The following is a 23981-nucleotide window of genomic DNA, read 5'->3' on the forward strand; positions in this document are numbered from 1 at the left end:
ATTTGCTCCTGCTTTAAAGATACAGTTTTAAAGACCAGCAAAAAGTGAGTCACAGAAAATCAAAGCACTGACTCATTGGAAAGAACAATCCCTGGTTTGACTTTTTATATTGCTGCACTGCCACAGACTCACTATAATCAGACAGAGTGTGGGGGCCTCCTCCGTAAATCAGTCAACGGGTGTTTGGTCTTAGCCACATGTATGTAGAGTAAAGACTGCTCACGCCGGTCTATAGTTGCAGTGAGGACCGAAGAAGGAGTCTAAAGGGAGTTTTTTCCTGTTTGACTAAAAGATTAGGTGGCCAGTTTAAAAAAATGAAATAAAACTGTGATGATGAGCAGGTGCACAGTTTGGGTGGTTCAATAAAGCTGGAGTAGAGCTGGTAGGTTTTTACCTTTGCTTTAGGCTTGTTTTCAGCTCAGCACTTGCTGTTCTGGTGTGAATGTGTTTATGTTTTTAAAGTAGTGCATATTGTTACCTCAAACAGCACTTCTGGGACTCTACCGCATCCTCAACCATGCAGAACAATCCAGGACAGCGTGTGGCTGTTTCAACGTGACCACAACAGCCACAAAAAACATTCATGAGACTTCTGAATTGATAGAGGAAGATCACTTCAACATTATTTCCCAAAACTTCACAAGAATGCCAATCAGCAGGGAATGATTCAACTCAAGAAACGTGAGAGACCGCCATACCTATACGGGGTTACTTTGAGTGATTACTGCATGAATAAAGTCCCCTGTAGAATATGACTCACAAATACAGACAGATTCAACAGAAACGGATTCACGATACTTTACAAATGATCATGTGAATTCTTGACTTCACATGATCTTCTTCTTGACTTCTTGACAACCCAAGAAATTTCTGCTCAATTTGACAACCACAAAAAAAGTGAACAGTGAACAAAAACATGAACTCTTGAATCTGCAAACAAAGATAAGATGGCTCAACCTTTACAGGAACATGATTAGAGAAAAGAAGAGTTAAAACAAGAAGTTATGATGTTGAATAAAGAGGAAATTTGACAGCGATACCAGACGGTACTAACAAACAATCGCATGATACATATTCCATCATCACTTCAGTCCACCAGTCAGTCAGAACTTCTTCTTCATAACCTTTCTTTTATTTTGTGCAACAAACACAAAACACACACAAGCACCACCCATGCACTGACCACACTGAAGAGGAAATAATGCAGAAAAGAACAAAAAACCCACAAGAGAGTCCTGCAACGACTGCAAAACGTAGTGGAAATAAATGCGGTCATGAGAAAAAACGTGATGCAGAGCAGGTGTACAGTTTTTCCAGTGTATAAACTGGTACCCTGACGTTTTCAACCCAGCACATGACCTCATTCTGGTGTATTATTCTGGTTAAACAAAAAGGGAAATGCATCTAAAATAAAAGCATAACAGGCACACAATGATTTCATTGCACTGTCGCCTCATAGCAAAAGGATCTTGGCTCAAACCTGCCAGCTGAGGCTTTTCTGTGTGGACTTTGCATGTTCTGCTGGTGCCTGTGTGGGTTCTCTCCGGGTACTCTGGGTTGATTGGCTGTAGGTGTGAATGTTTTTCTTTTCTCACTGTGTCAGCCCTGTGGTGGACCTGTCCAGATGCACCCAGCCTCTCACGCTATGACAGCTGGGATAGATGCTAGCTTTTTATGGCTGAATTGGATAAGCAGTTAAACAAATGTATGAAGGAAGAAGCGTTTGTGCTACAAAGTTTAAAGGTCAAGTCCTACTGGAGTTATTTTTTAAAGTGCTTTTTGTTAGGAGAGCCTAAGAGCAGATAGTTTATCCTTTATTTGTGTGACTTTCTTTCTTTATTATAATGGCATTAAAACATTTCATATTTTACAAACAGCCAGAAGAATAAAAGTTGTAAAATAATAACAGTAATGACAGTATAACATCCCTTCAAACTGCAAGAATCATAAAAAAAATCATCTGTGTGATGTGATATTGAGCTGATGTGAGAATAGCTCAGGGTAACAGTCCAGTGTATTCACAGCTGGCGAGAGTGGCCATCCTGTGTGCCGCCTCCTGCACGAGATACTCCACACGGAGCACGCCGCGAGCGGAGGCAGACTGCTACACATGCCATCTGATCAGCTTTGTCTTTGAGCTATTCTTTGGAGAAATCTCTAAATAAAAGAGGGGGAAAAACTAACTATGTCACAGCTGGCGTGAACACATATTTGTTTTCAGTTGAAGGGAATAAGATCACTGATGCGTGGCTCAATCGTCTGACAAAAAAACAAAAAAAAAAGGGCTAATATTTACTTTCCTAAAGCTGTGAAATGAACAGCCGCTCAGCTGTAGCGTAAACACAGTCATCTCTTTCAAATGCAAACAGCTCAGGGTTGTGAAGCTCTCTGTAGGAGAGCAGTGTGCTCGATCTCACTAAAACACTGAAATGTGCCTTTAACCGTTGCATCTCTGTTGTGACAGGAAAAACAGTTTGGAAGGGTGAGAACGAGAAAACATTTTTAAATGAAAAACAGATCCTTAAAATAGCTGCCTAACTTTAGCTGCTGCACCATATGACTTGGAGCAAGGCATTCTGGGAGTTTAAGTTGACTGAGGTTGGGAAGCGGCTTTGTGAAGAGTGTAATGATGACACAGGACGAAGAGGAGTGACGGTCGCTGTCACCTGCTCTAATGGAATCTCGCACTCACGAGGACAACAGGCAGAGGCATCGCGGCACGAAACAACGAAATAAAGAAACAAACGATTAAAGTTTCATTCCCACCCATGGGGACACGTAAGGGCTCATCCTCCCGTACATCCCGCGTGTACGCTGAGAGCACGTGGAGAGCTTGGGGCCTGTTCTGCACATGCTCAGTGGGCGACGATGATGTGGGCTGACACATCGCATGTCGTGAGCGTGGTTATTGTGCTGAGTAATGTGTGACATTTAAGGACTCCTGCTTTTTGTCCCTTCCTGCGTTGTTTGTAGCATGCACACAGTGTCTCCACAAACATCTACACACACAAACACAGACACACACTTATATTACAGGCATGCATAGTCTGAGCATGACAAATCTTTGTATTAATAAAAAATGCCTCTATATTTATTCTGTTACAGCTACATGTTTTAAGTTGATGTATTTCTCGAGGATGGGATAATATCCTCACCTTAAACCTGCTGTTGCAATTAAAGAATACATCCTGAAATATAATAGGAGCATTATTAAAAATCAGGCTCAACAAACAGTGATGCAGCATCACTCAGCAAGACAACACACACTCACGAGTGAGGTTCTGCTGCATTAATAAGATAAGCTGCGTCAGGCTCTCTCTGATTTAGTTCAGCAGGTAACTGACTGATCAAACACAAAAACAAGTTCCCTTTGCAATAATTCATCAGAGCCCATCATGAAGCGACGAGAGTTAAAAAAACATCAGAGGTTTTACAAGCTGGGAAATAAATCACCTTCTTAGTTTTAATCTGCTGCAAAAAATCACTACTGTACCATCATCCCTTATGATAAAAGTCTGCACTGGACTGAAATAAATGATTTCTTGAAGTAAACCCAGCAGCTCGTGTTTGTTTGTTTGTTTTCCTCGATGTTACTGTCCTCTCAGATCTCAGCGATTAACTTGGCGAGTACAAAGCTGTTATTACGGTTAGAAACGATGCCAGCACAGCTGAAATGAAGCTGCAAGTCAGTCAGGACCACTATAATCAAAAGAATATTGGCTGCATTAATTTATATTTGGCTTTGTGGGTCTGCTCTGGGACCTGCCCGACCCAGCAGCGAGAACATTTCTGACTGAGTCTGAAGCAGCATGAATAGGAGCAGCTGAGGGGGTGTAGGGTTGCAAAGTGGTTTGCAGATGTGCAGCAGCTGCAGGCACGGTAAAGCATATCACCTGAGCCATCAGCTGGGGTAGGCTGGCATTGAGATCAGCTGATTTTGCTCCTCTCACGGTTTTGAAACAGCATTTCACAAACCAATGGGTGATGTCACAGTGGCTCCGCCCACCATTTAAACTGTCTGTGGGCATATTGAAATCTGATTTCATGGATGTGCTCTTGAAACTTTTTATCATTATGTATTGTATAAAGCTGATGCAAAAAAAAGAAAAAAGAAAAGATGAAACAAGAAATCACAAGATGATGGTGTAATCTCAAAGGCGGTTTCTGTGAAGGCGCCAATTATCAGCTCTGGCATAGAAGATCTCTTCACTGAGGTGGCACCAGCTGAAAGTTTTTGGTTCCTGCGGTTTCTAAAATAACCACATCCAGCGTCATCCCTTCGTGTCACGTCAACGAGATCAATCCGTGCAAACATGGTGCAAAGTTTGGGCATAGCCCTGGCCTTTCAGCATACTGACGGTGACTCACTGTTAAACAGTGTATATCACCATGGAAACACAGGCGGCCCAGCGAGCTGGTTAGGTTCAGTCTGTTTGGAGCTTACCTCCTCGTGACTCATCTCTGTGGAACAAAAATGGCAAAACTGCTGCATTTAGATCAGATGAATGAGAGCAGCGATTCAAACTCCACTCATACAGTAACTGATAACACGTACATACGAAAGGCAACAGACTCTCTGAGATTCAGGTTGACTCCTGTGATCAGTCACTGAAGAGGGCACACATGTTTGCAGCTTCACCACAACCCTCGTCCTCTCTCGATAAACCTGCAGGCACCGTGAGAACAGCATCTAAAGAGTTTTAGTTCTGTGCTGACATTTTTCTTATGAGTGACTGGAGGAGGAGATTGTACCCACATTCCCATTACCTCAGCAGGAGGGCAGCTTAGCTTTGAATAGAAAATCTTTTCACATCTGTGGCGACACAGTACTGCATCCAAAGTTTGAGACCAATAACTTTCACATTTACACCGTCTGCACTTTTCCTTCACTTCTTGAATCTTTTTAACACTTTTTATTCATTTTTAATTACAATCTGACTCACCCGGGTTTTCTCGACAATATATTAACATAACCCCACAATCAGCTGAGTGTACAGTAAATATTCTGTTGGTTGGGGGTTCTTTTATTACTCTGCTTTATTGACTGTCTTGCATTACAGTTGTGTGCCACTTCATTTCCCATCAGAGGCAGATGTTATCTAATATTAAAGGTACCCTGAGGAATTTTTGTTGTAAACATACAAAAGCTCAGATCAAGTTCACTGCTTCACACCAAAATGCATCTTGCACGCCTGTGAGGAAGCGTGAAGGAAATCACTTTTGACAGTTTTCAGTAAACTGCTGGACACTTCGACAGGCAGAAGCTCTCTGCAGTCCTGATCTCATTGACGTTTAGGTCAGTTTACATGTGGCATCTCGCGGTGTTTTACCTCCTTTACTTCAATTTATAGCACATTTCTGCCGTTAATAACACAACAGGCAGCACGGTGGATCAGTGGTTGGCACAGTTGTCTCAAAGAAAACAGGTCAAGGGTCTGAACCCTGCCAGGACGCTTCTGTGTGGACTTTGTGGTTTTTTAAACGAGCTCCGGGTTTCGATAAAAACAGGTAGAGTTTCACAAGTAGTTAAAAAAAACACTGTGAAAGCATTAAAGCATTTGCTGTGGTCAAATTAGTCAGCTTTGCTTTGGAGGGTTTCTAACTGAGTGAAGTCACCCAGAAGCTTCTGCACGGCAGCCATCAAATTCTCTAAGTATTTAGAAAACGTGCTTCAATAGCTCCTTTATTTTCTTTACTGTTATTTAGGCAACCTTTTTCCAGTCTTGTGCTGTGCAGTTCTGCTGACGCTGTTTGAACTGTGAATTGCGTTACTTTTGCTTTCATGTCAGCTTGAATCGGTTTGGCCATTCTGCTGGATACTTTCTCTTCTTTGGACAATTATCTGAAAATCATAGAGATGATTCTGCAAGAAAACCCCAGATCAGCAGTTTATGAAATACTAACCAGCTTGTCTGACACCAACAACCACAGCAATCCAGTTAAATCACCTTTCTTTCCCATTCTGATGCTCAGTTTGAAAATCACCCTCTTTCTGTCCTCTTTCAAACCGTCTGTCTTCTCCGTCCAAAATCTGAACATTGGCATTCTCAAGAGAGTGACCTTTGCATCTGCATCTGAAGGATAAAGGTCACTCTTTCCAGGATGCCAATGTTCACATTTTGGATGGATAATACAGATGGCTTGAAAGACGACTGAAAGAGGCCATGTCCGCTGTGAACAACCATCCTTGAACAGAGGGCGGAGCTTACGACACCACCTGTCTGCCACCTACAATCCAGTTTTGAGATTCTTTCTCAGACGGCTTAATAAGCCTGGGAAGATCAATAAGTCAATAATACATCACATGATAGGGTAAGGCAAGGTTTCACCCAAAACCTCTGCTGAGGTTTTCACACCTTGGCTGACGTGACGAGGTACAATCGTTGGTGTGAAGGGACAACTCCCACTAAGGTTTAAACACCTGGGACTCTCCAGCATTTGGTTTTAGAACTGAAGAAGCTTCTCAGATGAAACGTCTTTAAGAAACTCAAAGAAGTGGAGTCGCTTCTCTTTCCAAGCTCCTTACAGTCCTGCCTTTACATTAAATATCATTCATTCATTGTGTTTCAGTCCCAGAAAGACTAAATAAAGGCAGGATTTCACACATTTGTGGTGTGCATTCACCACAAATGTGACGCGCAGTTTCTGTGCAACACATTTACATGCAAAGTCTATGCAAAGACTTTTTTTCACTGAATTGGTGCCATATGATGTCAATCTGCATCTGTGCAAGTTAAAAATATTTCATCTTGGTCCACAATGACTTCAGGCTTGGTCACAAAAGCCTGAAAGAGCAGCGATAGGACCTTTTAAACTCACTACATTTACTGTTCTATGTTATTCTGCTTTTTACTACTTTCCTAGTTACTTTGTAGGTTTTAAAAATATAAATCCAAAAATATAACACACTGTATTATTATTGATAGTTAGCAGCATCTCCTTGATTAAGATCATCTTGAGCTGCAACAGTCATTTATATAAATTCATTTTAACCAATTGAACAAACAGTATATTTATATGATTGTGCATCAGGATTATTTATGCTTTAGATGCATGTATAGTTGTATATTAAGTATATGTGATTTGGGGTTTTCGGATCACAGTATAGTAGATAATAGTATATAGTACATAGTATAGTAATAGTACATTTGTACTATGACTTAGGTAGGACTGTTTTACAACTTTACTTTGTTTAAACTCTTGTTCAGGCTTTTTCAAGTAATAATATCCATACGAAGGTCCGAGGCAGCACATCAGCCTTTTATCTGATGATTTCGACACTTATGATTTTAATGATGTATTTATGTCTGACGATATATTCTGATGTCCTGTTTTTTTCCCTAACCCTAACCATCAAAAATGAATGCCTAACCCTAACCCCTACTCTAAACCTAACCATAACCACGTGTAACTCTGTCACTACAACCACATTTTGAGTCTCAAAAATGTCTTCAAACTTATGGGGACCAGGATTTTGGTCCCCGTAAGTATAATAAACTTCAAATTTTTGGTCCACATGGAGATATGACACACACACACACACACACACACACACACACACACACACACACACACACACACACACACACACACACACACACACACACGTCCTTTCAATCAGCAATTAATCTCCAGCATTTTACATGTAAGAAACCAGATATAGTTTTCACTGGCTTCAAAGCTATGAACAGACAGGACTTTATAATCAGCTGTACATCCATCTGTTATTTATGTTTACGTGTAATCACTTCTCTTTCTTTCAGTAGGACACTAATTCAGTTTAGCTGTTTACAAATGCTTCCCTTGGTAGATCTGAAACTGCCAGCTCTACCATTCGGGAGCCGTGGATCTGTCACTCATCATCAAAGCCTCCTGGTTGCTTGGCATCTCTGTGTGAAGAGCTCATCCTCAGAAAAGGCAATCTGACAGATTGAAATATTCATCCCCATAAAGCAAATCAAACACCTTATCAAACACTCTCTGTTCTTTTAATCTTTTAGGTGCTGCTATGTGGCACATACATGCTGCCTGGCTTCAAAACTGTCTCCACAGAAGTCAGTTTTTAAGTTTACTGCAAACCACGAGTCTTTGTTAGTGTCACACCAATTTAAAATGAGGGAGAAGTACTTTCTTTATTAGGGAATTCCATCCATCCATCCCAATAGTCACACAGCGACAGCAGCTAAACATGGTATTCCTGACATCCTTTCCTCCAGCTGCTATTTCCAGGTATATTTGATGGATCCCAAGGTTTTTATAGGCCAGATGAGATCTGTAATATGTGCAGTGACTTCAGGATCTACCCCAGAGCACCAAAAACCCTTAAAAATCTCCTGGCGTCCTGTGGATGTAAAACAGCAACACTTTAACTACAACATCAGGATTCAAGTCCAGGACTTTTTCTTATTTTCTGTTAGCTTTTATCCAAAATACCCAAACTTTAACAACTAAGGCATATCAAATAGTGCTGTTCAGAGCAAAACTTTACATGGGAGCTTTGGGAGCACGACAGTAAAGAGGGATGTTCGTGGCTCAGGAAACAGCCTCAACATTGCTCAGTCGCAGTCACAACCAGCAGGATGAATCTTTAAAGGTGTGTCAAGTCGCTTTCGCTGCTGGCAAACAACCTGAGCTCTATAATTCAGCAGGAGTAAGATTTCCTCCACACGTGGCGAGCGGATGAACACAATCAAAGTGAGAGGAAAACAGCATGAAATGTAACGTTGGATGAATTTTGTAGGTGCAGGAGCAGCAGAGTGAGGGAGAACCAGTAGGAGCTGATGTGGAGGGTAGTTTCTGCTCAGCTAATTGCTGTGATGGATTGGTCTTATTCCCCCGAGCACGGAGCTCCTGCTCCTGCAATAACAAGACAAGATGACTTTCCCAATCTGCACATTAGGCAGTTATGAAAGAACTTTGCCTCCATCTGCAACTGTTAATATGCAACCCACTCACAGTTATTAATGTAATTTTAACAATGGATTTCTCTGAGGAAATCACTCCTCTTTGGGTCAGTTTTGCTTTTGATTAGTGGAGGGCTTTTGTTGGACATTAAAGGAGAAATCACTGGATTCTGCCTTGATGAATTTATCAGCTGTGTTGTGGTGATGCTTACTCAGTTACCTCTGGCACGTGGGGAGGAAGCTGGAGGATGCCCACGTGAAGTGAGGGCATCCTCCAGCCCCCTGTGTATGTATGTGCACATCTGTGAACATACACAGATGTGCACATACACGCTAAGCAAAACAGCACACCCTCCTCACTGCTGAATCCAGGGCCAGCACCCTCGCATTAATCAATACTATTCTTAACAGTTCATCTACACACACACAGCACATTTCTCACAGGGAAGCCCTGATTAAGTCATAGCAACCTCCTTTCCTAAAATGGAGCATTGCGTTGAAGCTGAGCTGAGCTGAGTGGAGAGGAACTTTAATAACAGCCACCGGGGAAAGACCCCTGGAGAGAGCAGTCACGTGTATGGGGTACCCAGACGCTCTGTCTAATCACACAGCCAATGCTACTGTACACAGAGATGCTCAGGGGGGTTACATTAAGCAATCTGTTTGCTAATGTGCTGCAAACTGAAGGAAAAGCTGTGGGGATGTTTTTTTGTATCAAGCTGACAGACAAAGACGATGAAGTGCATGTGGGCGTGCGGGTTCGTGGCCGTGTGCTTAAAACGTACATCTTTTCAGATTTACTGCGGATAATCATTGCCCATTTACTTCTTCTAAGGTGGACTTTTCTTCTTTTCCTCTATAAGTGTAGAGGCATCAAAGTAAAATGCAGCCACTTTGTACTCGACGGTCTCTACAGTGGGCACCTCCTTGAATCCTGCCTGGTCTTATCCATGGTAGAGGCTACAGCTGCCTATGTCGAGCCATATTTCAATCAGAGGAGCCACACCCCAAACTTAATACTTAAATCCAGATGGATGAGCTGTTAAAAAAGTGAAGTGAGAAAGTATTTCCAGTAACCCCAAAACACTAGTTGACTAGTTGAACTCCCACTCACCCTCAAGTATCCTTGAGATGTTGAGGTTTTGAAAAAGTTAGACTCACACCTGGTGAGTTTTGGACTCAAACCGGGACTGAGCTAACTTCTTAACCTTTATTGATGACTGTTTTAGGAGGATAAGTGGCTAGAAAGAGAATTAGAATTAGCATCTGCAAGTCTCATGCCATGATTCTCAGTCAGAGTGCCCACCGGAGGTCACAGATGAGTTGCTGCCTCAAGTGGAGGAGTTCAAAACATTAAAACTGAGAACGCGGTTTCTGAAAGCAGCAACTCTGTGCTTTACAGTCATATTAGGGTCATTACGGTAATCAAAACGATAGAAAAACACTGTAAAAAGAACCTAAATGCCCACTCACACTCACTCACTGTTCTCTCAAGCAGCCTTCGTCTTCATGGAGCTACACTGTGCTTGGGATTACCATAATGACCTTGTGGGGCGATTGTGATTCAGGGGGTTGGGAAGCTCATCTTGTAACCGGAAGGTTGCCGGTTCGATCCCCTACTCTGTCTGTCTTGGTCGTTGTGTCCTTGGGCAAGACACTTCACCTACCGCCTACTGGTGATGGCCAGAGGGGCCGATAGCGCGATATGGCAGCCTCGCTTCTGTCAGTCTGCCCCAGGGCAGCTGTGGCTACAACTGTAGCTGCCTCCACCAGTGTGTGAATGTGAGAGTGAATGAATAGTGGAATTGTAAAGCTCTTTGAGGGTCTCGAAAAGCGCTGTATAAATGCAATCCATTATTAATATCACTGAAACGCACAGAGTCGCTGCTTTTAGAATGCATTGGAATTTTTTAAATTGAGCAAACAGTTCGTCTGACGCCAGCGACGGGTTTGGCTTTACAGGGTTAAGTATCTCATAGTCTTGTTCCTGATTGGTGCAACATCTGCAGTGATGTGGATGCTGTACAGGCTTATTGTGGAAGACTGCGCATGAAAGTGAAGGAAGCTGTCAATCTGGTCAGTCCACATTCCTAACCTTAACTAAGCTCTTGAGCTGTTACCAAAGAAATAGAGTGGAGATACAAGCAGAAGAAATACGCTTTGGTTATTTGGGAGGACTCTGAGTGGAACCTATATTCATCAACATCAAAAGGAGGCAGCTGAGGTGTTTGGATATCTGAACAAAACGTCTTCTGGATGGATGCCTCTTAGATGAGGTGTTTCGGGCAGGGTCTCCTCTCAGCGCTATGCCAGGACACACTGGAGAGATTATGTTTCTCGGCTGGTTTGGGAATGTCTTTGTGTTGCCCTAGAAGAGCTGGAAAAAGTGGCTGAGGGATGTCTGGACATCTGCTTTGACTGCTACCTTCACAACCCCATATAAGCCATTGGTTAGTAAGGTCCTGCTTACAGCATTGAGCTAAGCTTTTTTTTGTTGTGATGTTTGGAAACCAAATGTGAAGAGAAAGAGGTCGAAAAGTCTTAATCAGTAAGATGGGAGACTAGCAGAAACTCATCAGGAAATTGTTTCCTGAGGCCCTCAGATTGGAGTGAGCAGTAAACCTGGTTTCCCATAGACCCCTGCTGGCCATGAGAAAGTATTCAGGTACTTTTCGAACCAGGAAACGATAACTCATCTTTTATATACAGTCCATGGCCATTAAATACTTCCTCCAAAACAAGAAGCAAGTTTGAGACTAGTTTGAATCAAATAGTGACTCAGTAATGACTGGCTGTCATTATTCATGCATGGAAGGGCTGGATCTGGGCAGCAAAGTCACCAAAATGAAACACTCTTGTTTTTCATGATAAAAGGAAGGTCAGGAGCCGCACAGAGAGGGCTCGTTCTCACCTACACAGCAAACACACAGCCACCTCTCTACAGACATTTTCTAGGCAAACTCTCCTTGATATTTTCAGAGCATGGCCAAAAAGATCAAATGGGCAAAGAAATAATTACCAAAGGTGACACATCATTCTCAAACGTTACTACCAGCAACTGGCTGTGCTTCCCTTTCTTTTTCCCCTTGACTAAAAAATGGCGTGGTGATGGAAAGAAGGCATAAACAAGTGCCTGAAATAAACAGAAGCAGCGGGGTCCTCGTAATTAAAATCACGAAGAGAGAAGTAATGACGGGTATGATAGCTTGTTTCATGTGTGGCTGGAAGGGGGAAATTAGCAAATGAGGGCCTCTCTCTCTTTCTCTCGCTCTCTCTCCATCATCTTTCCAGCACTTGATCAGCAGGTCTCTAATTTCAGGCAACAATCAGTCAGTGCCTCTGCCGAGCTGCATCCTCCCAGAACACAGAGCTCATGTTGGGATACTTCCTCATCAGCCAGCCTTGTGCTCTACACTGTGGCTGGCAAGCTGTGGAAATAACTCACACACACACTCTGCTGTGCACAAATGCATGTGCAAGCTGCTACACGATCCCACACGAAACCAGCTGATCACTTGATTAGCCGTTTGAGTGGAAGTTAATAAAAACAGTCCCGATAGTAAATTAAAAGTTGCACAATGACATGGATGGAAACACCAGCTGCTTTTCATCCTCAGGAATGCTGAAATTTTTGCTTTTGATGTGAGACTATGCAAGTAATGAAGAGCCCAGTTTCCACCACAGGAACTTTACCCAGAGACAAGGAACTGAGTGCATTTCCATCACATTGACACGGGTCTAAATTCACTTCTTGGAAACTGTAAACCATTTTCCACAGCAGGCTGTTTTTAGTGGAGCCCAACCTATCAGGAACCAGATTTTCCTGACCATTTGTGAGATGGATGTCTAAGTTGTAATTTCAGATAATGTTGGTGCAGCACACTAATCTCTGTTAAACAACAACAGGTTGCAAAGAGGAGCTAACATACTATATTTTGCACCCCCGTTCACATCTTCATATTTAATTCCAAGGAGCCAGACTTTCTTTATTTCTTAAACTGGTCTTGAACAATAGTTTTTCAGCTTTCTGAAGATCTTTTCTTTAGACATTGTCTACTTTTTCACTCATTTTACCTCAACTCCTTGTACCTGACCATTTTCAGAGGATTTTTTCACTTAACACTGACCTAGGAATGATTCAAGCATAACAAAGGCTCACAACTCGAGGGATGAATCAGTTTTGTGTCTACACATAAACATCACAAAAAATGTCTAATTGGACAAGTGGCCTACAAAAGAAGACGCATCAAGCCTAAAAACTACCTACCACAGATCAACAATATCTGAAAGCCATCTTCTGGAGAAATAGCAGCAGATCTAGCTACTGATCCATCTACTGTTCAATAGAGACTCATCAGAAATCAATTATCAATGACAGGGTGGCTTTCAAGAAGCCATTTTTCAGGAAAGGAAACGGAGAAAAGCCGGAGGTATCCCAAATGACATAAGAACTAGACTTAAAATCAGTGGAGTGAGATTTGGTCAGGAGAGAGGTACAGCAGTGACCGTCTACAGTCGTCTGTAAACACGGTGGAGGCTCTGTCACGTTTGAGGCTGAATGTCAGCCAGTGATGTTGGAGATCTTTTCAAAATTAAAGGAATTGTGAAGACAGAAAAGTCAGATTCTGAACCACCATGTGGTGAAAGCTGGCTGATTGATCCCAAACGCACTGACAGAAAAAAACTTCCCCAGAGCCCGGACCTTAACATTATTGAAGCAGTGTGGACTCATCCCGACAGAAGATAAAGAATTCAAAGAAGAGATTTCAAGAAACCCGGAGAACTATTCCTGAAGACTACTAACAGAAATTACAAGAGCTGCCTAAGAGAGTTCACACCGTGTTGAAGAATTGCAGCACTCATTTAATATTTTCCAAGGAAATGTGAAGAAAAAGAGGTGTGTGCAGCACTGTACAAATCAAAATACTGCACAGTGCAATGCTAGGGTCTCTTCGTTAATAGTGCTATATTTTTTCTGAAGGAAAAGCAGATAGGTTAACGGTCTTCCTGGATCAGAAGACAATCAGCAGAAAGAATGGGTGAGCAGCATGAGACAGATTTCCCAGTTTGGAAGGCCTGCTAACATCTGGAGTGCTGCTTCAACTCCTTGGTAGGGCTGATGAGATCAGTCAAGGGAGACATAATAGTGTTGGAGTTATGGCAACATGTTCAAGCTAACTAACAAACCCTAACTCATGTGGCACATCCCCTTACTAAGATCAAGCTGTGTTCAGATCCTGGACCGGGCTCTGTCACTATTACGACTGGCTCAGGTGTGGAGTATAACAACGGAATGAGAAGGATATACCAAGCATTTTAAGAAAGTGCTTGGTATAAGAACTGATTAGAGACCTCACATCTGCACTGAAATCCTGTTTCCTGGGACTCCTCCTCCTTAGTACTAAGATAGCTATGGGCTTTTTGGCCCAAACACTGCCTGCAGATATAGTTAGTTATACTTATCTATGGGCCTTTACAGACTACTGTGAGTTATGTGTCTTGCTGGCTTACCTCATCCACAGGTCCACCCAACATGGGCCAGATGTCAGGTGTGTTGTAGCAGCCACATCTGGGCTGCAGAACAATTTTCTAATGTAACAGATTTATAAGTGCCAGAAGTGGCTTACATCAGACTGTCTTCTATCTGGGTGGAATCGAGACCAGGAAAGGAGTGCTGGCTTTCTCTCTTTAATGTCCTGCATTCTTCTATTCATCAAAATGTGCTGTTTTCATTTCCTAGAGTGCGACTTGACCACCGGTAGTTGGCGAAGATTATGGTTTTTCATGCTAATGCAACCATGAACTGCTAGCCTCGTGAACTCTTGAGGCCATTCGTCAGACGTCTTATCCTTCAGCGGGCTATTTTCACATACATTACAGGTACAGCACGACGCCCCACCGCTAATAAAATGGTGTGTCCTCATTGGAGATTCCTTATGATTGGAAAAAAACTACAGTGAACAATAATAGCAGGTCTGCGACTGGACACAAACTACAGCTTCATCTATGGCAGCGTACTAAATAAGTCTCCTTCATATCCCTACTTACTATGTCACTGATCTACATAAAATACATCACAAAATACAAACATGTACTGCTTTCTCCACTTCTTCTACACATCCTGCACTTTTCAAAAACACGCCAACACTTTCCACTCAGAGGTCAGATGTAGGGTGACTCAACAAGTTCTCATACGAGTACGCCAAATGTGCCTTAATCCAGTCTCAAGCAGAAATGACTAGAATGGCGCAAGACTTTCATAAAATAGAGGTTATTTAGCAAAAACCTTGCTGTCCTCAGGAGGAATCTGGGGGCTGAAGCCACCGGAGCGTGAGCTTTAAATTTAGCAGAGAGAGGAGAACAGCTACAGTATAATCAGCAGGAGAAGGGAATAAGCTGAACCTTGACCTCGGCTCTCTTTATAGATGACAGCGACGACCTTGAGAGGGTGAGAAAGGAGATTGATGATGGCCATTTTGCTTAACGAGCTCACCAAGGACCGCCTCACCCTCTGAAGGGAGGACAATCGTCTCTGCTCAAGGTAAGAGACAAATGTCACCTTTCTCCACATCACTTATAGCAGCACCGAACGCCTCATTTCAGTCCATTTACTTTTAAAAATAGCAGCAGAGAAGCTGATGGTGAGACTACAAGGTTGCCTAAGGATGCATTACACCCACAGACTGTATATGAAAGATGGCTGTAGTCAAATTCCCATTTTTAGCATGCTGGATGCTGCAGTGTTGCACGCTTCATTAGACAGTTTGTTGGATAAAAACAGTCTAATTGCTAGCATATTTCTGATATAACTAACCTGACAGGAAGCCACATGCCTGCAAAATGATTCAAAAGGCACCAACAGCACAAACACAGTCCACAGATCTGGTTCGGTGACTCCAAGTAGCTGAGGTAAAACCTAGCAGACGGCTAGCAGCTACTGGCATCTGTGTCACCATCCACCTTTCGTACAGTTTCCATGCCTCAAACTTTTAGCTTTAATTCTTTAGCTTAGATATAGAAATATTTATCCCCTGTATGGTAAAAAAAGGATAAATTATTATTAAGTGTTAAGGTCCCATTACACAGTCCTAGAGACTGTTCAGGGACCCCCTGGAAACCACCGGCCACTAGAGAAACATGTGTATCACCTGACCAGTTGCTGGAGGTTGCTGCCAGTCTCTAACATGAAATTGGTTGCAAGGAGGTATACGGTATAGTTTGCATGAAAGCTGTCGACTTGTCCATAGACCATATATGTGAATCATATACGGTCTAATGGACAATTAAAATAGTAGAATTTCACTCACCAAAACAGGATCACAGGCTTCTTGGACAGTCTGCACTGCACAAAAAGCCATTTTACTTGTCATGTTAATAAATATCTAAAAAGCACCAACATCACAAACCCTCTTCTAAGTGTAGAAGATGGCCTCCAGCTGTCTGTGTCAACAACATCTACGTACGGGTTCATCGTGGCCTTAAATGGGTGAGTTACAGCTGTCACAAAGTGGGAACTCAAAGCTGCTGTAAAGTTGAGGATTTTAACATGTGGGGTCTATGGGGACTGACCCACTGTTAGAGTCTGTCTCAAGTGGCCATTAGAGGAACTGCAGTTTTTCAGCTACTTTAGTTTCTCCAATCAGTTTAATGTGATGCCGAAAAACTAATTACAAGTGGCTGATTTCTAGCCTTGTAAAAGTGACTTGAAACTTCGCAAAAGAAGCATCCTCACATGTTCGACGATGACGGGACAAAAAGGTTGCCGTGGAAACAGGGGTTTATTTTCTGCCTTTTAAAATCTGCCAGGAAAAAAAAAATGTGAGGGGAAAAAGAAGGGAAAGAATGACAGAGAGTCGGTGTGAGACAGAGAGGGTAAGCTAGGTGCAGGGAGTGAGAATGAAATCTGCAGGATCCTAAAAAAATGTGACGAAGGCTGAGTGTGAAAACCGCTGAGGCAGCCAGAATGTCACCGCCTGCTGCTGCGTGCGCTCGTGGGAAATCATCTGACCTCACAATCTGGGTTACCCCACATTAGGAAGTGAAAATGTGGGGGTGGGCAGAAGGGACAGGGAGTGGTGAGGATGGTTTGGTCTCCCTCTCTTTGTTCTGGGGAGGAAGAAAGCAGGGAGAGAGGGAGGGGGGAGCGCACTTGGGTGTCCTCTTTCTTTCATCTCGTCTTACCTGGACGAGTGCAGTTCTTCGGTCCTTCATTTAAATCTGTCTCCTCGCTGCTGTTGTTGTCCGTGTCCTGCAGCAGCCTCCTTCCGATCCACCTCTCCTGGTCCTCGCTGCTGTGGCTGGAGACATCAAAACCTGGAAGGAGAAAAAAGAGAGTGATGGGAGGATTCAGTGCAACATCCAGATACAAATTACTGAACTTTTGTCACTAAAGAAATTTAGCTGCTTCTAGAAAACCTTTGTTCATTGTATAATATACTGTGTAAGGTTGCTCCTCGTGCTAGTCAGACTCCAAGATGCCCATATGACACATATTAGAAGGTGCTACAATGTAAAAATGGGGGATACAGATGCAGGCAGCTGCATGCAAAAACATAAGACAGGCTTGAACATATACTGGACATGGCTGGAGGAAAGAATTGCATAAAATGTTGATTTTGCAAAGTGAGCTCTTATAGTTTTGAAACAAGTGCATCAAAGCATCTTCATGCAGGCCATGTTGACAAATTTTAGTTTAGTGTACAATATTTTTTTGTTACTTTTACTGTTTTCTTAAGTTTCATTTAACTTTTATTTCAGGTAATTAAAAAGATTCTCTCACATTTAGCTTTAGTTTTCTAGTTTCATGTTATTTAACTATTATAACCTTGGTGTGGAGTCTGCATGGTCTCCACAGTCCACAGACACGCTTCCTGGTTAACTGATAATGCAAATTTGGGTATAGGAGTCAATGGGAGATCGTGTTGTTGTCGTGTCTGTCTCCAGTCTGTATCCTCTCTGTACCCACTTTCACTCCATTTCTGCATTTGTGCAGCGTCTCTGCCACATAAAGTGCTGTTCCAAACCCATTAGCCTGGTGCTGGGAGTGAGAGTGGGGTATAAGCAGTCTTGGGTGTAACATTTCCCAAACTGTAATCACATTAAGTCTAACACATCTAGGTTCTAATTTCGGGAACCACACTAAAGTTCCAAGTCCAACACTTACATGCATTCTTTAATTATTTGCACAATAGGTGGATGGAACAAAAAAATAAAATAAAAACTCAGTGTGGAAGAAACAAACATACAAAACTAGATTTTCAGCATCACTCTGAGACAGGATGTTTCTAATTTTAGCAATGTTGAGCAGATGGAAGAAAGCGGTCCTACATATTTGTTTAATGCGTGTGTTGATGGACATATCCTGGACTCCAAGATTCCTCACAGTGTTACTGGAGGCCAAGGTAATGCCATCCATACACCATGTTTGTAGGATTTTAAAAGCCACATACAAAAACCTCAGTTTGTCTGAATTTAGAAATAGAAAAGTAGAGGAAAATTGGAAAAATAGGAATTAGAGGCCTCTGTGACTGGTAAGACGTGCAGCTTTTTCCCCCCAAATAACATTACCCAAGGGAAGCATGTTTAATGTAAACAGCAGTGGTCCCAGCACTGAACCCTGTGGAACTCCAAGGCTAACCTTTGTGTGAAGAAGACTCCCTCTATCCCTTTATCCAGTTGAATCTATCAGGACACAATTCATTATTATACCACTAAAGGTACATTAAGGTTCCTTATTTTATGAGTATTAGAATTTGATTGGCATGTTAAATCACTGGAGAATATACAAAACTTTTATTTTTTCTTCCCACTTTTCCTTTAAAAGCGTCATCACTCGAGCTGAATGGATTCCATTTTATGAACTGATAACTGTTATCCCATCATTGGACATTGCTCCAGGAGGTTTCTCTTCCTGTCAGGAATCTTTTACTTGTCCATAAAGATGCAGATCAAAGGATGGAGCATGTCTCTGAAGTGCAGCTTCTCCTTGGTCAGGCACATGTGTTACTGGCAGTGATGGGAATAACAGCGTTACAAGTAACGGCGTTACTAACAGCGTTACTTTTTTCAGTAACGAGTAATCTAACTAATTACTATTTCTATCGTTACAACGCCCTTTCCGTTACTAACAAGAAAATGCGGTGCGGTCGCGTTACTATTTTTCAACAAACAGACGGTTGAAGCTGTCTTCAGTTTACCGCATTTTATATCAGTTGCAGGGAAGTAGCTGTAAGTAATCTGGGCGCTACAGCTTTAAGCCGCTGCGCGCGCTCCTGCGGCAATCACTTTCTGCCCGACGATCAATTTTTCCCACAACACCTGGAGCTAAGGGGGCAGAACAGTCGCATGAGTGCTGCTGTTTGACTGAGGAAGAATAAAGTAGTGGTGGTAAGCCAATCACATGACCACTTCAAGATGACAAAGCAACAAGGTGATATATACCAGTTTTTAAATTGTGTTGATAGGCCACGTAAAACCAGAGTCATGATAAACAAGATATACGCGGCGTTTTTTCCTCAATAGTTTCATCACATTTACTGTCTAAGGACAGCGCAGCGAGCACTCTCTGCTTATGACCAAAAAATAAAAAAATAAAACAAAAAACAGCCCGTTCGTGTTGGTGGAAAAATGCATCATGTCGACCAATCAAAAATTATATGCCAACATGACATTTGGTTGTTTAGGAAGAGGGGGAAGTTTTAGGAGTGATGGCGAGAGAGAGAGAGAGAGAGAGAGAGAGAGCGAGTTTTGAGATGTGAGAGATTTGTGACGTTTAGCGTGTTTGGAGTGTGTAGTTAATGTGTTGTCTTGTGTAGTTAGTGTGTAGTGTTGTGGATAGTTTTGTGTTGTGTGTCAGAACAATGAGGCGTCTCCAGGTAGAAACAGGAGTGATACACCTGCTGCTGTCAGACCTGCAGGTATCAGGCTGTGATGTTCTCCTTTATAGTGGACAGAAATTTTTTTTTTTTGGAGTCTCACAAATAATTTGTGTGGCATCTTATTGAATGCAGAACAGCTGACTGTTTAAATAGTTTGAAATGGTTATTTAAAAAGGGTAAAAGTAAACTTGTGCATAGGATTTTAAAATTGACAATTTATATTTGCATTTAAAGTTATGAAATATGATTTATTAAACACGTCTGTGGCTGTTACAGTAAAAATATAACTTTTTCTACTCAGATTTTATGTTTTCTGTCTGATTTTAGATCAATTGTGTTAATACAGTATGCCAAAATGAAAACATAACTGTAAATTCAGACACGTGAGGTTGTGCTGAAAGAATGATACCAAACAAGGCAAAGGAAATAGCTTTTAAAGATGAAATATAGAGGTGCAATTCAAAAGTAGTTAAAAATGGCCAATTATACTCTGGACCCCAAAGGATTAAACATTTTTTTTAAAGTAACGCAAAAGTTACTTTTCAAGTAATTGATTACTTTTAGAATCTTGTAACTCAGTTACTTTTTTGAAGAAGTAACTAGTAACTATAATTAATTACTTTTTCAAAGTAACTTGCCCAACACTGGTTACTGGGGGTTTAATCCACTGCGGTATCTCCTGTTAGTCTCCCTACATACACCTTTATCACACTGACACTAATCTCTAAGTTTAATTTATCGGTAAAGAAGACTTTTCTCCACTATCCACCATGAAATGCTGTGAAATTTGCTTGTTTTCCTCCTCAGAACTGGTTTAGAAGCAATCCTCTGAGACCTCATGGACACATCCTCCTTTCATTTTCACTGACATCATTTTGTAAAGATGGTGTGCTCACCGCTGATCATCATCCTGCTCTGGATCTAAATCCTAAAACTTTCCTCATTTCCATGTTTACATACATGGACTCGGCTGTATGCCTTTAAGCTGTTAGTTTAGCAGAGATGTTGCAGATAGCAAAGTGCATGTCAAGCATTTTGATTTATTTTTAATGCCCTGTTCTGCATTCTTTGCCACATTAAAGTTTGATTCTTTACGTAATGTTAGGATAGCCAACAGCTGGAGCAGAGCTCCACAGATGTGTCAATTTGGTGCCTCCTCCTTCTTCTCCACCTCTACCCTTTATCTCCCACAATTCATACATTGAAGGGGAATTTCATGATTTTCCAAAACAAAATCCTCTCGGGGGCGGGTGGAGCAACAGTGCACAATGTGGGGGCTCCCACTGTGGCTACATCTGCACATTCTTCAAGAAAGCAGCAACACCAATGAATTCATTTCATACTTCACAGAGCCCAGCAGAAGCACTATGGCCTTTCCACCCTGCCAACCACAAGTCTGGCAAAAGACGAAGATTCGAAAAGAATTAAAAAGCACAAACGTCCTCGGGGCCTTAGCCTCACCTTCACCACACCACACAGCAGCAGCCACAGCAGCACTGAGGTGTGCGTGTCAGCGGTGCAATCTTCCTCCCACCCTCCGTATCTTTTACCATCTTGCACCGGGAGAAGAAGAAGAGGATGAAGCAGGGAAGCAAGGGAATGATTAATGCGGCCCCGCGAGGAGGCGGTGAGTGCTCCACTTGTGGAGCCACAACACCAAGCTTAAATTGGCAGAACTTCATTAGGCGCATCATAAATAATCAACTTTAATTGATATTCCAGTGCGCTGATTAAGAGTTAACATGAACACAACAGGACAGGGGAGATGCATTAAACGTGTCGCCTCTTGTTCTCGCAGAGCTGCTTTTGCGTGTAACAGAGTGGGGAGGAAGGACCGATGATGCACAAATCACGAGCGTATGAATATTCACGAAGACCTTCTGTCCACAGAAAGTAATAAATACTTCTCACTTTAGCTGAGTCACACAGGCACAGACAAAAACAGAGGAGGAACATGCAGGCATCAAGTCGAGGCGTGCAGATGTTCTGCTGCTGCAAATCATTTCAGCAAAAAGAAATCCTATCAAACCACATCAGTAATATTCCAGTGAACCATATTATGTATGCAGACTGTTTATTGTGTGCAAACTGATATTACATGAAATACCTGTAAAGGTATTGTCATGATTTGTAGAACAAAAGGAGGCGTCTCAGATGTCCCTGTTTTGAAGTGTTTCATAAGGATCTTTGCGTCTGTGAGTTAAAGCTAACTGGATGTACCAACAGAGTATATATGCGCAAGTTTCCAAAGACTTCAAGTATGATGCTTCTAATGAGAATTTTACTGAAGAGACTGGGGTGGTTCAGCGCTAATTAAATGTTTGTAGCTGCAGAGGTTAAAGCAGTTTTAATAATTTTATTTCCAGGCTGTTCTTTAATTGTGAGGTTATCAAGTTTAAGATTTGGTGCCACATGTTACCAAACTGAGCCGTGGAGACACTGCACACTTTTGTGTAAGAAGGTGACTTTTACATATGAATACGTCTTTCTTCCTGTGCTTTTATTTTATGCGACTCTTCTTTTAACATCTCCACCACAGAGTCTATAATAAGGAATGGCTGGCTGATTGATAACCATTTGCAGTAACCTGGAGAGGTGCAGGCGGGCTTATATACCCTGGGGCTCGCTGCCCTCATTTCCCTGTCTGCAGCTGAAACACCTGAACACGCAGGATCCTCTGCATTCCTCAGCCATGAATAGTTTCCCATAGATGAAGCTCATACGAGTGCGCATTATACGGCACTGTACCGCATGGGTGATGACGTTTGGGTACAGTTGCTAAGTTAGAGGAATATTAACAACATGGAGCAATTCGACATTTGAACATTACAGTTATTTCTTTCTACTTCTCTATTTCTTGTATCATTATTACAGTTATTAGCAGGTTTCAGGCAGGGTTTCACTTCTCTACTCATTCACCCCCTCGTTTCCTGATTGTTGACCAAATGAAATGCAGCCATCAATAAAGTCTGTCTGTTTTGTAAAAACAACCCACAATATTTACAACACTGTACATTTCTACAGCCTCCGCGATGCCGTGTTTAAATTCTGTGTGTTAGATGGAGAAAGGGGGAGGAAATAAAAGGCAAACACGTGGAGGAAGTAAAAGAGAAGGCTGTATCGCTGAGGGCGACTTCAGCCAACGCTGATTTCTCACCTGAATTTTCCGCTAAGGAGGAAAACCCTTTAACGACCAGGAGCAAACCGCCGAACAAGCAGATCTGGATTAAAACCAGCTCCTTTCGCCGTTTCCGCCGCGCTTTCACCTTCTTCTGGTTCGGCATCACTTGCTTCGCCCGATTCCGGAGTCGGATACCCGGCAGAGACGTCCCCGCTTCCGCTGCTGCCACATCCATGCGCATCCAAGAAGTACCAAAAAGAAGCGAAAAGGAAAAGAAAAAAACCCAACGACCTCCTTTAATTCCCGGGGAACTGACTTCTCTCCCGGAGACGGGTAAAGAAGTGAGAGAGGAAGCGGGCAGAAAGTTAAGATTGGCACCGCCAGTGGGATGCTGAGAAAAAGAAAAAGAAAGGAAAAGAAAGAAACGGACCAAAAGGCTTCGAGCTGCTGCTTAGAAAAGCCTGTCTCTCTTCTTATGTCATGTTGGAATGTGGTTTTGGAAGTGGTAATGCTGAGGACGGCTGCACAGGATCTTCATGGATGCGTCCGTCTGCTGAGAAGAGGAGGAGGAGGAGGAAGAGGAGGGGGGCGCAGTGACGGCACTGACACTCGGTCCAAAATCAGCTTTTATCCTGATGCTGTGAAAAACATACGGAAAAGAAAAAATAACCTTTTTTATGAGCACAGGCTCGATATTTGTGAGTAAACTGGATCCTTAACGCATTCTACTTTTTGATTCAAATGTGTTCAATATCAAAGATGTCACAGTTACCATGAATTCAGCAGCTGACATCAGGACACGCCTACTGTAAAAGTTACGCCCACGAGATAGTTGCACATCTGTCCAGGAGCCGACACACACTGCAGGTGTGTATCCTGCAGTCTGAACTAATGATCTAAGTGGAAAACAGGCAGCGGCCACCAAGGCTGCAGGTCCTCTGATGGCCACATGAAGCCGACTGAAAGTGAGTGGGTCCCCACAGACTCGCGTGTTAAATCTCCAACTTTACCACAGAATTCATCACCTGTTTTAAAGGTGAGGGTTTTTTTTGGCATCTATAAACTCTACAGGGATTCATA

At 42.4% G+C, this 23981-nt stretch overlaps 1 protein-coding gene across 2 annotated transcripts in view; it reads right to left on the reverse strand.

Annotated features, from left to right (window-relative positions):
- The window catches only part of LOC134629568 (sodium/potassium/calcium exchanger 3-like), a 64489-nt gene extending 40539 nt beyond the window's left edge, over window positions 1-23950 (reverse strand). The window contains exons 1-3 of one of the 2 annotated variants that reach the window (XM_063477016.1): window positions 23674-23950; window positions 22938-23539; window positions 17085-17216 (exon numbers count right to left, since the gene is read on the reverse strand). In XM_063477016.1, coding sequence (XP_063333086.1) covers window positions 17085-17216; window positions 22938-23142 — 337 coding nt within the window. In that variant the 5' untranslated portion in view covers window positions 23143-23539; window positions 23674-23950. Of the gene's footprint in view, window positions 1-17084; window positions 17217-22937; window positions 23628-23673 lie in introns of those variants that run through there. The other variant, XM_063477015.1, reaches the window with a different exon arrangement.
- Window positions 23951-23981: the final 31 nt, after the last annotated feature.

The sequence above is a fragment of the Pelmatolapia mariae genome, linkage group LG6, assembly GCF_036321145.2.
Source record: "Pelmatolapia mariae isolate MD_Pm_ZW linkage group LG6, Pm_UMD_F_2, whole genome shotgun sequence".
Classification (NCBI taxonomy): domain Eukaryota; kingdom Metazoa; phylum Chordata; class Actinopteri; order Cichliformes; family Cichlidae; genus Pelmatolapia; species Pelmatolapia mariae.